The sequence below is a fragment of the Mytilus edulis genome, chromosome 6 (genome assembly GCF_963676685.1).
Source record: "Mytilus edulis chromosome 6, xbMytEdul2.2, whole genome shotgun sequence".
In the NCBI taxonomy this organism is placed as follows: domain Eukaryota; kingdom Metazoa; phylum Mollusca; class Bivalvia; order Mytilida; family Mytilidae; genus Mytilus; species Mytilus edulis.
The window spans coordinates 16,225,329-16,237,243 of NC_092349.1; the positions used below are offsets into that span (position 1 = coordinate 16,225,329).

The 11,915-nt window shown below is 30.0% G+C and overlaps 1 protein-coding gene across 2 annotated transcripts in view; it reads left to right on the forward strand.

Moving 5' to 3' along the window:
• LOC139527232 (uncharacterized) overlaps positions 1-10,870 on the forward strand; it is a 37,215-nt gene extending 26,345 nt beyond the window's left edge. Inside the window, exons 8-13 of one of the 2 annotated variants that reach the window (XM_071322556.1) lie at positions 1,390-1,502; positions 5,253-5,312; positions 5,740-5,941; positions 7,916-7,981; positions 8,260-8,328; positions 10,108-10,870. In XM_071322556.1, the coding sequence (XP_071178657.1) occupies positions 1,390-1,502; positions 5,253-5,312; positions 5,740-5,941; positions 7,916-7,981; positions 8,260-8,328; positions 10,108-10,184 (587 nt within the window). In that variant the 3' untranslated portion in view covers positions 10,185-10,870. The remainder of the gene's footprint in view (positions 1-1,389; positions 1,503-5,252; positions 5,313-5,739; positions 5,942-7,915; positions 7,982-8,259; positions 8,329-10,107) is intronic. The other variant, XM_071322555.1, reaches the window with a different exon arrangement.
• The last annotated feature ends 1,045 nt before the right edge of the window (positions 10,871-11,915 follow it).

An 11,915-nucleotide genomic window follows, 5' to 3' on the forward strand; every position in this document is an offset into this window, starting at 1 on the left:
TAAAAGTAATGTTTTAGCAACTATTAGAAAACATATGAATAGTCATATTAATGTTTAAGTGATATTATTTAATATATATATGATGTAAAAAAGTAATATATATTTTACAACTAATCACTACCCTGAGTGATTAGTGGATTGTAACAGGGAACATCAGGAGGGGCTTGGACTACTGAATGATATTGTAACAAGCCAATATTTGAAATAAATATTTATTTATGTTGTTAAAAAAAAATAATGACACCAATATGTGAGCAGAACATTCAGACATAACGAGCAAAAGCAGAAATAGGGATACAGCAGTCTACATTGTGCTATACAATCACCTTTTAACATGTTTAAAGATCTCACTCATAATATTATTATAATTAATATATATGATTCATCACTGAGCGCATTCATAACGATTTCGTGCCCAGAACGACAGAAGGTATCCATCAGAAACAAACACTTCCGGAAGATTGTTTTTTTTTATTATTTGAAAAGAGATATTTACTGTAGAACTATGAGTTATATTTATATTTATATTTCATAATTTTATAATTTGACAGTGCAGTATATGCGAACATGTAAAAAAAAACTTAAATACTGCAAACTACTATAATTCATCGAAACTGTTCAAAATATACCTTAATTTATGTCTGATAATGTAAACACAATTAATAAATATTTGCTTTTATGCATATTTAAATTTTTGTGATTTTTGGAGAATGCTGAATGTGCTGAACTGACAGTAAGATTAGAATATCATGAAAATTCAACACATGCATTGCAGATAAATCTGCGTCTAATGTTGTATCGAGTTATAGTCATTTAAAAAATGCCTATTCCAAGTCAGGAATATGACAGTTGTAATCCATTCGTTTGATGTGTTTGAGCTATTGATTTTGCCACTTGATTGGGAACTTTCCGCTCTGATTTTTCCTCGAAGTTCAGTATTTTTGTGTTTTTACTTTTGTAATTGTTATTAATAGTCATGTTCACAAAAAAATAAACGCTATTGTAAATCTGAAAAAGGGGAAGTCAATGCAAAATGTCAGAATTTTGTATCAACTTATTAGAAGTGTATTGAATTCGTGAATTATGAAACATGCTCCTACCGACATGAAAACACCACAATTTTTACATTATAGCATCATTGTATTTTAAAACTGTACATTTACTTTGAAATGATCATTAATCATATACTTTATTTTATTCATTTCTATTATCATTTGAAGCTTTGTTGGCAAACAGTGACAAAAAAAAAAAAAAATAAATAAAAGCAATACAAATGCTGTTATACCGTCCCGATGTCAGACCGGATACGTTCCTTTGAAATGAAATATCATGTTGATGTTGTACAAGACATTCAGTCGTGCTGACTAATTTACGGATTTTGGATTTCAGATATGCCAGAAAACTTCAGTAGATCTGCAGAGTACAAAACAAAACAAGTCGAGATACATATATCAACTAAGAAGGTCTTTCCCATGCTGAAATGTAATACAACATATTATGAAGTGAGTTCAAATGTTTGTTCTATCAATATTTGATGAAAATAAAATATGTTATTATTAAATATATATCTAAGGAATAGATTACGAAAATGAACTAGCATAAAAGATAACGATCAATTAAATATTTATTACTGATAAAAGAAGAGAAATTACCCAAAACAAACATGAATCTCTTTCTGGGACTTGGTTTTTTAATTGATCTGATCCTAGTAAGTGAAAAAATCAGCGGTGTTCGAATATTTAGAATTCATTCAAAACCTTCTAAAAGACAAAAAGAAAAAGCACCTTGCGAAATTCTTTAATTTTACTTTCCGATATATTGATGATGTTCTATCATTGAATAACCCATACTTCAGCCAATACTTACATCTCATATGAACTTGAAATTAAGGATACTACTGATGCTAGAAGGACTGCTTCATACCTTGATCTTTTCCTCAATATTGACGTAGATGGACAACTTCACACGAAAATCTATGACAAACGAGACGATTTCAACTTCCCAATTATCAATTTCCCATTTCTCAGCAGTAACATACCATCTGCCTCTTTGTATGGTGTTTACATATCACAATTGATACGTTATTCACGTGCTTGTTCACACTATACGGACTTCATATCCAGAAGTGTGCTCCTTACGCAGAAACTTCTCCAACAAAGTTATGAGGAGGACAGATTAAAATTGACACTCCGTAAATTTTATGGACACCATCACGAATTGGTGGATCCATACTATGTGTCTTTAACCAAACTTTTACCACATGGTAGATTGTGGTTTGTCATTATGTCGTCTAATCTTTAAATTACCAAACGTGACTTATTCCCGATTGTGACTGTTTTGCTGAGTGTGAATTCGCATTACTATAAGACGTGTTACGGTACTTGTTTATCCCAAATTCATGTATTTAGTTTAAATGTTTAATGTTATATTTGTAATTCTCATCGGATTTTGTCAAATGTGTTGACGTCTTTTTTATTATATTTATGTGTTATGGAAAGAAAAATTAATCACCGCCGTCATTTATTAGATTTAATTTTGGTCAACGTAATCTGTACGATAATTTACGTTTGTAGTTGGATTCATAACAAACTGGAAATATATATATTATAGTTAATTGCTATTAATAAGTATTGAAATATGCATTGTGTTTAAATGCAATATCAGTATTTAGTTCTATTACAATCTTTAATCAATCCTAATTCTATCTTACTTTTGAGATATAGTTTTTCATATGTGACGTCACTTTTCTGCTGTTTCAGAAATTTCATATATTCAAATGTGACGTAATTTTTAATGCCTTTTCACCATCGTATGTGACGTCATTTTCATAATTTACTGCATTGAGGTCTGGACTGAGTCGGGTGTGTCTATTCTGTGCATTATGTATTCGTGTTTGTTTTATGTAATGGGTTAATACTTCAGTTTCATTATGTATATCTGTTATATTCATTTGATAAAATTTACTGTTTGCAATAGCATTAATTGTTCTAAATAATAAGGATGTTCTTATCCCAAACATAGCCGTATTTGACACAACTTTTGATCTTCAGTGCTGTACAACTTTGTACTTTTTTTCGCTTTCGATCTTTTATATCTGGGCGTCACTGGTGAGTCTTGTGTGAACAAGGCGCGTTTTTGGCGTATTAAATTTTAAACCTAATGCTTTTTGTGTTATAGATAATGCTTATTTTAAGGTTTTTTGTCCAGGGATTTATGAGTTTAAACAGCGGTATACTACTGTTGCCTTTATTAGAAGAACAAATAAAATACGAATTTGGTGAGCACTAAGGAAAAACAGTTTTAATTGAGAAATCATTTAAGGGGGATGTTTTATAATAATATAACAAAGGTCCGTTTGTCGTTCTTTTAGTTTACAACGAGCGATACAATTATAGGTAGGGGAACAATATCAATAGAACAGATCAAACCGTGATACAATATCAAGTCAACCCTGACTTTTTTTTATTCTAATAGGACTAATGATATTCTTTCGAATCGACGTGCTCTCGATGAAAAAAATACAAGTGTTCCAATAACACTATTAGTATTGACGAAAAAGACAAGGCAAATTGATTTAGTAACATCTTTAACATACGTAGATAGCATCGAAATATTTAACTGAAGTAGGACATGGAGAAGTCATAAATGGATGTGTATCTATAGCATGTATCGGAAAATACGGGTTTATTCTTTTTTTTGTTGCGTATAACACTCACAGAAATGTAGCTTACAACCTAAGAATGTGTAACTGAAACAGAGACGAAAAATACCAGAGGAACAGTCAAAATCATAAATCGAAAATAAACTGAGAACGCCATGCTCAAAAACGAAACTGACAAACAGACTAACAACAGTACATAAAATTATTAAAAAGTCGTTTTACTAATGTTAAAGAGACGGTGTCTGTTAATGATTTCTTTGATGTATCTAAAAGTAAAATAACAACAATACGGAACTCCGAGGAGAATTCAAAACGGAAGGTCCCTAATTAAATGGCAATATCGAAAGCACAAATACATTACACAAATGGATAATACTGTCATATTATTTGACAACTACAATACGATGTTTGACGTATTCATATTTTTTTTATGTACAATATGTATAAGTTATAACATGCCCTTTTCCATATCAGCCCAGTGCTTAAGCCGAGAGTCGTATGGTCCGAGGGATGATACCAGGGCTTATATGGAAAAGACATGGCGTTGTCAGTTTATTTTCGATTTATGAGTTTGACTGTTCCTCGGGTATCTTTCGTCCCTCTTTTATAATCTATCCATCATATATTTAAGTTTTGAAGAAAAGGAAAAAACTATTAAAATAGACCATAAGAAGTCAAATCTCTAAACTTTTATCACATTTTCCATGATTTTCTTTTTCATTTAATATATTTCAATACATAATTATTTTAATATTTCACTTATTTTTAAATATGGTAATAGACAAGAGCGATCATTTGGCAAATTGGGGTTACATCAATAATAGTTGGGAGGACATTGTTGGTTGTGGCCGTTGTAGCAGAATTCTCATAATTCTCAATAAAAACATTGTCATTGTTCGCAATGGTCGTTAAGGACGCATTGACGTCACGTCATTCGGTATCGGGGCACAATAACCAACAACCACTTTTTTGTCGGGCAGAAATTGATTAGGACAATTTTGCGGTTATTGCATATCCAAAACCGAATGTTTTCATATTTGATAATAATTGAAATGTCAGTCGTATATATATACCTTCGATTGTAAACAAGTCTAAATTGAAAACAGCGTTTAAACTTATGATAGTGTTAAATAAAAACTGCAAGTATTATACGTTTGCATGTAAAACAAATTTCTAGTAAGAGGGGTCTAAATGCAGCACAAACAACATTTTGCCATAAATAGTTTAACATTTGATTTATACTAACTGTAACAAAGTTTTATTCTATTCATTGCTGACAAATGAACAAATCATTACAGATTATAGAGCAACTATTTTAGTTGAATGATGCAAAAGGGGAACGTTTCGACGCATTTAAAGCGGAATAAACATACCAGTTTTACACATTGGAGGTTCAGCTAGCTATAATACCAGATTTAACCTACCATTTCCTTTGGAGAATTCCTGCACCAAGTAAAAAATAAAGCTTGTCCTTTTTTTTTGGCTTACATTTTAATTTTCATCATTTATTTTTCATTTTTTAAATTTCTGCTCTGTATTTTACTTTTTACTTATTCTGAAAAAAGAGTAATTTTTTACTTATCTATTTCAGACATTTTCCAAATGCAACAATTCTATCTTTTGCAATCAAAATAGTTCAACAGGAATAAAGGTAAGCAAAAGACGTAGACACATACATTTTTTCTAATTATAAATTATTTTATGACTGATCGTATCTAGTTTTAATTCTATTTTTTCATTTTTTTAGTCGTATGGAAAAGTAAAGATAATAAATGAGCACAGTTCGTAATTCTATTACGCTGTATTTGTGTACCGTCGTAAACAGAATTGATTGTTCGTTGTTACCCAGTGGTTAAAATGTTGAAAACCACTTAATAATATATTATTTATAACCTTTTCCTGAGTGTTTATTGCCTTTATTTGTGATATATTCCTGTTATGTTATGTTGTTATTTTAGCAACATTTTGAACTCTGCTATTAAGCCCACCATTTTTTCTAAAAATGTCCTGTACGAAGTATTCAGCACTGCGTCATTTTTCACTCATATTTCCACTTATTCTTTTTATTTACATTTCAGCATGTAGAGGAAATTCTGCAGCAACACGAGTCGTTTAAAGTGTCAAACTTCACGTTTTATAAAGCAGACAGTGTGTTAATTGTCAATATGAATGATTTAACTTGCAGTGCTATAACATTGCAAGTAAAATGTCATGTAGGCAGTAAACCGTTTTCTTTTTCAGTATCAGCTGAAGTTGATTGTAACTTTTTCCAAACCATTGGTGAGTCTTCCTTGATCTTCACCTATCAACTATTTGTTCAGTGTTTATTTTGTGGTAGCATTGCTAACTGTTGACCAAAATGCAATGAATGAGTATGGAAACCGGCCGCTTTCAACAATGATAAAAATATATCCGTATAGTAAAAAATAACGGTAGCACTTTCTTGCACCACATTCGCATTTAGATAATAAAGGTCTAAGTTATCATCAAGTTCAGCAAATTAAAAAAAATAAAACCAATGTTGAAGGGCTAACGAACAAAGGGTAACCGTAGTAAAACCAAATTCATAATTTATTTCAAAGGCCCCGCAGAATCAACTCTAAAATAATTCAAAATGGAAACGAAAATGTGTGTTTTTTTAGTGCTGCTGAAGCAAAGACAATAAGTAATAAATAAAATAAATAACTATTTTATTATAGTGTCACATATCTGATCAGACAATATATATATATATATATATACAACAATTCATAATACAAACATAGATCAAATATCCAGCCTTAGAATAGGCGTATGAGACACTTTAAAACACATCAGACAACTGTATATTTGTATAAAAAAATACAGTGAGGATTTCTTTAAATACATAATATTTTATACTTATAAAATTCAAAAATAATTACTGGTTTTTCACATTAATTAAGTAAACTGCTTTAAAAATATTTACTAGTAAAAGTATCAATTAATATAAGATAGACTATATTAATAAAAAGATTACAGATTAAAAACATAAGCAATGGTTAAAAGGTTTTACATGTCTTTAAATAAAAACTAACAAAAAGAAAACATATATTTCTAGGGAAACAAAAATAATTTAAATGTGATAATATTAAATAAAGGATCAAGCTAAAATATCTGTACTCAAAATTAACAATAATAACAATGTTAATAAAAAGACTTTAAAAATGTAACTATGAAAAATATATGTTAACATTCAAATAAATTTCTTTCTTCTCTGATAAAAATTGAAAAGTGCGTATGATAATGAGGATTGTATTTCTTTACATTTCATTAGACTGATCAATTGTCTGTCAATATCAAGAGTATCGAAGTTTTCTATAAAGTTTTTGGCTCGAGAAAATAAATTATATCTTAAGTCATCATACATAGTGCAGTACATTAAAAAAAATCGTTTTCTATGACGTCATTCGGACAGATGTATAATTTCTTCCATTAACTGGAATTTTCGGTCGTGCGTATCGGCCTGTCTCGATTACCAACGGGAGCGATCCACTTCGGAACAGGGGAACAACTCGTTGGACCGATCTCGGCAACTGAAGTTTCAAATATTTTTTCTGTTTCTGAATGAAAGAGGGACGAAATATACCAGAGGGACAGTCAAACTCAAAAATCTAAAATAAACTGACAACGCCATGGCTAAAATTGAGCAGATCCTGCTCCATATATGGCACCCATCGTGTTGCTCATGCTATACCAAATCCGGTAAATAGTCTAATTCAGTAGGTCAAATTAATGAAAGGGAAGGGTAAATTTTAAACAAATATGTGGCATGTCGAACGGGCACTGGCATGGGACCGTGATATCACTCCACCACATAATTGAACGGGGTTGAAATATTAAATTAGAACAAATACAGTTATAGAAAAAGAAGTAAAAAAGTACCGATATGAGGGTATTCAAACTATCTGAATGTGAGTTCACCATCTTCACATCATTCCAGAGAACCTGATATATACCTCTGCTTTTAATTGTGTTCTTGTTGCTAATTCTTCAGTCTAATATGTTGTGTTTTGTTTTTGTTGTTTGTCAGGTGGTTTTTACCTTTTTAGCCATGGTATTGTAAGTTTGTTTTCTACTTATAATATTGAACGTTTCGTATTATCGTCAGGATATAAGAGTAAAAGTATACGTGTTGACATGACGAGAAAGGCAAAATGTTTTGATCTTCCTACTGAATCAGTTTTCAGATTGATTAATCATAATCACAATTTTAACTATGATTCTTTTTAACAGGGATTAACACATTATATATGTATGGAGGATCTGCCATCATGCTTATCGTCTTTATTGTAATATGGCGTAAGTATAAGAGTATAGTTTTCAATATTTTCTATTCATTTGTTCAGTGTTGCTTGCAATGAGACCCGAGGCAGGCAGTTAATTAAATGTTGCTCCTTTCAAACATGATATAGTGGGAAAAAGACTGCTCTGCTTAGTTTTACAGTGTTAGCTTTACATCTAGTGGTTAAGATCATAATCAATGACTGTTATTCCAAACATTGTGCGCTAGGATAAAAACATATCAAAGGTTTAAAGGTGTTGTACGATTATTGTAATGATTCTTATTTTATTTTTAGGGAAATTCAAACTAAGAAGAAAATGGAGACCATTATGCAATTTATTTAAACTTATCTGTACATGCTGTAGTAAGTGTTTTATCTACGGTCTCAGATAATAATTAAAAAGCGTTGTATTTCTTTTTATTATTATAATTCGAATTAAACAAATGACAATTGTGTTTTTAATCCTGAATTTAAAGACAGAAAGTTTGTAATATTTTTTCTTATATAAATAAAGTCACCGGACGCGAAAACTTTCATAACTAGTAAATCTAATACCGCAGATACAGTTTAATCTGCCTTATACTTTGACTAGCATTTACTATTTATCATTGTGGCAGAGTATATAACAACACATTTCAGCTTTTTATTTGTACACTTTCAATTTTACGTAACACTATTGAGCAGTGTATGTAAATAAAACCTACACCTATCATGATTCCCTAAGGATTTATTTACAACATCTTACTGTTGACATGGAGGCTATTGAACCAACGATTTCTAACTCATCACTTCGACATGGTTATAAACAAAAAAAGGAAGAGATTGCATGAACTCCAAAAAATGGAGATTGTATATATCGATAGAGCAAACGTCTTCTGCAAGTTTTGTGGCACCTTCCATGCAAATCCACATTGACACAAAACGTAGTCACACTATATTGGACACAACACGAAAATTATTGGAGTTAAGGTATCCTGTTGATACGTATCGGTAAATATTAAGTTCCATTTGCACTGCTGGTTGTTTGTTGAATTGTTATTCCACCAAAAGAGTAACAAAGTGTTGGCAACAAAAATCAGCGTTTTTGATGATGTCATCTTATATATCAGAGTCGTGGAAATCAATGCTAATACTAACACTATCCATAATTTAAGATTGCCTAAAAATAAGACTATTTGTGTTTACCTATACTACTATAATTTTTTAGTTTTCTTTTTAAAAGTCATTATTCAACTTTTTATGAAAATATAGTTGCTCTTTCAATTGAGCATGTACACTACATGCATTAGTTGTGTTGAGATAGAAAAAGCGCAGAGTTTGATACAACTATATTATTTTGATTGAGTATTTTGGTGAAGATCCACATCTTCTTGGTTAAGATTACATAATTATAGTACTTTTGTAAATCATGTTTTACTGAAGTCTAAATGTTTAAAAGATTTGTATGGGAACATAAGGAAAAACCTGTTATATGTCGTTCTTCACATTGATCTTGTTAAAGTGTGTATAGTAAATACAAAAAAATCTGTTTTTACTCTATTTTATAGTCAATACCAAAGGCAAGAATTCATGTCACAATTTTTATTTTCTAAAGTCTCTTTTTTCATGAATATAGAGTACGATTAAAAAAAAATACAATTGTTTTAGTCAAATTTATGCCTTCATTCGTTAGGAAACATGAATATTGAATGAGCTTTGAATGCCTAATTTAACCAATCAGTTGATTACGGTTACTCGTTGCAAAATTTAACTGCAGTTAATAAAGAGCAGTTCAAAATTTCTTTTATTACCGTTTATTTATTCTTTAAAAAATGATTAAAATCGTTAGACAATAACATGAATAACTTCACTTCCAAAAAACAGATTACTACATTAATTTCAAACTGAACCAAAATAAAACATTGATAGATTTGTCTCTTTTAGACATAAGATGTTTTGATGATAAGTTTTTAAACATTTTGTTAAAACAATTTTTTTATAATCTCAATGTGATAAGACACTTTAAAGCTAAAAGATAAACATATTATCCGTATATGTCCGTTTAAATATTTAATTACAACTGAGAAAGTAATTTAATCTAATAAGGATGGTCAAATTATGTGAATAATTAATTATATTTAAAATTAACTAACTTTATTTCAGGTCTGGAAAGACAGAGAAAGCACAAACGTAACGAAGATGAATATCAATCTCAGGAAATCGAACAATTACGGACATGAGACTATTTTGCGATTGGCGTAAAACAACAAAATTATTAAATCATCTTGGTGATTATGAGGTTACCCATATATGATAGTTCGTTAAGTCCATATTTTTTATATTTGTGAAATTGATGATTCACTTATCGAGTTTTGTTTTACTTTCCTTCAAGTGGTTACCAATATGGCTTACGTCTTTCAAAAATATATGTCTATGGTAACGGACTGTATTTTGTAGAAGAAAATGAAAAATGTGATTGAGGTTTGTTTATATGACATATTGTTAAATTTGTATTAATAGACCACTTTTGAGTTATGTACTACTTCAACACGGAGACTTGGCTAACATTAAACAGCAAGCTATAAAAGGCCCCAAAAAATACTACTGTTAAACCATTCAAACGGGAAAACCAACGATCTAGTCTAATAAAAACGAGAAACAAGAAACACTTATGAACCACACAAACAGACGACAACCACTGAACGTTATATAAGCCATGTAAAAGCCTATTTTTAATTTCACTTTTATTTAAAACTACTGTAACGAGATGATACTATTGTTTATATTTTCGATATAAATTTTCAAAATATATATATTTGGTATCTACCGTCTATCCATTTCGTTTGTCACTAGTGGAGCCATATTTGCTCATCTGTCCAGTTAAACGAGGACATACTTAGTGTCATTTCGATTTGATTTTATGTCAAGTTATTCTGTATAATATTTTAATAAGAAGCATTATTTATTGGACCTACTTTGACATATGATTTAACATTTATGCACGAAAACTCTCTGTCAACCGATGTGAAGGTTAGGTGTGAATTGCCCCGTTGGTTCATTTGTAAGTATGTGTAGCCTCGTGTATTTTCAAACAAGTGATTGATTAAACTAATGATTTTTCTAATGATGTAACTTGACAAAAGGGATAATGACTCAATAATATAACTTGTCTTTCAACACCAATATACTACGTTAGTAAATGGGGTAAATAAAAGTTTGAACCGTTAAACTAGGTAATAATTTCAAAAATCGTAGCATGATAACAATCTGTGTTTACTCGTTTGTTAGCGAATCTACTCCTCCAGTTAGAACTGCAAGATTAGTCCAGTCAATCTAGCATAAATTTGACCTAGTATAACAAACAACTCTGAAGGTGTTTTCATATATTTTATCAAGCTATAATCTAGATTTCATAATTCATTAGTTGACCATTTATTGAATTTTTCAACATGTCAAGGTAAAGAATCTTAAATTTAATAAAAACAATTAAGCATGTATTCTTTTTTTGTGGTTAAAAGTTTCTTTAGATAAGTAAGTTGCTGAAAAAATATAATATACAGATATTAGCAATACCAAAATGTCACATCATTTTTTTCAAAATGGTTACAAAGCTTCAAATTTGCAATTTCTTTAATGAAAATGCACCAAAAAAAATACCCATAACACTTCTGTTTTGTACATTTCATGAGCAGAAGATTATATAATTTAGTCAAATACAAACTTATAACCCCATGAAAGTATCATACTTTACATAAATTTCAAGAAACACAACCAAATATTGACCAAAAAAAGACTCATTTTTACAAAAATTAAAAAGAAATTAAAAATGTTGATTTTGAGTTATCCTCAAGTTAGATTTTATGGGACCTTTTTCTGTGTATATAAAAGGCATAATGCTATAGATTAGAAATAAAACATTTTCTGTTGCAATTAGTTTGAGGTTAAATCTTAGTTTGACTGGACTACATGGT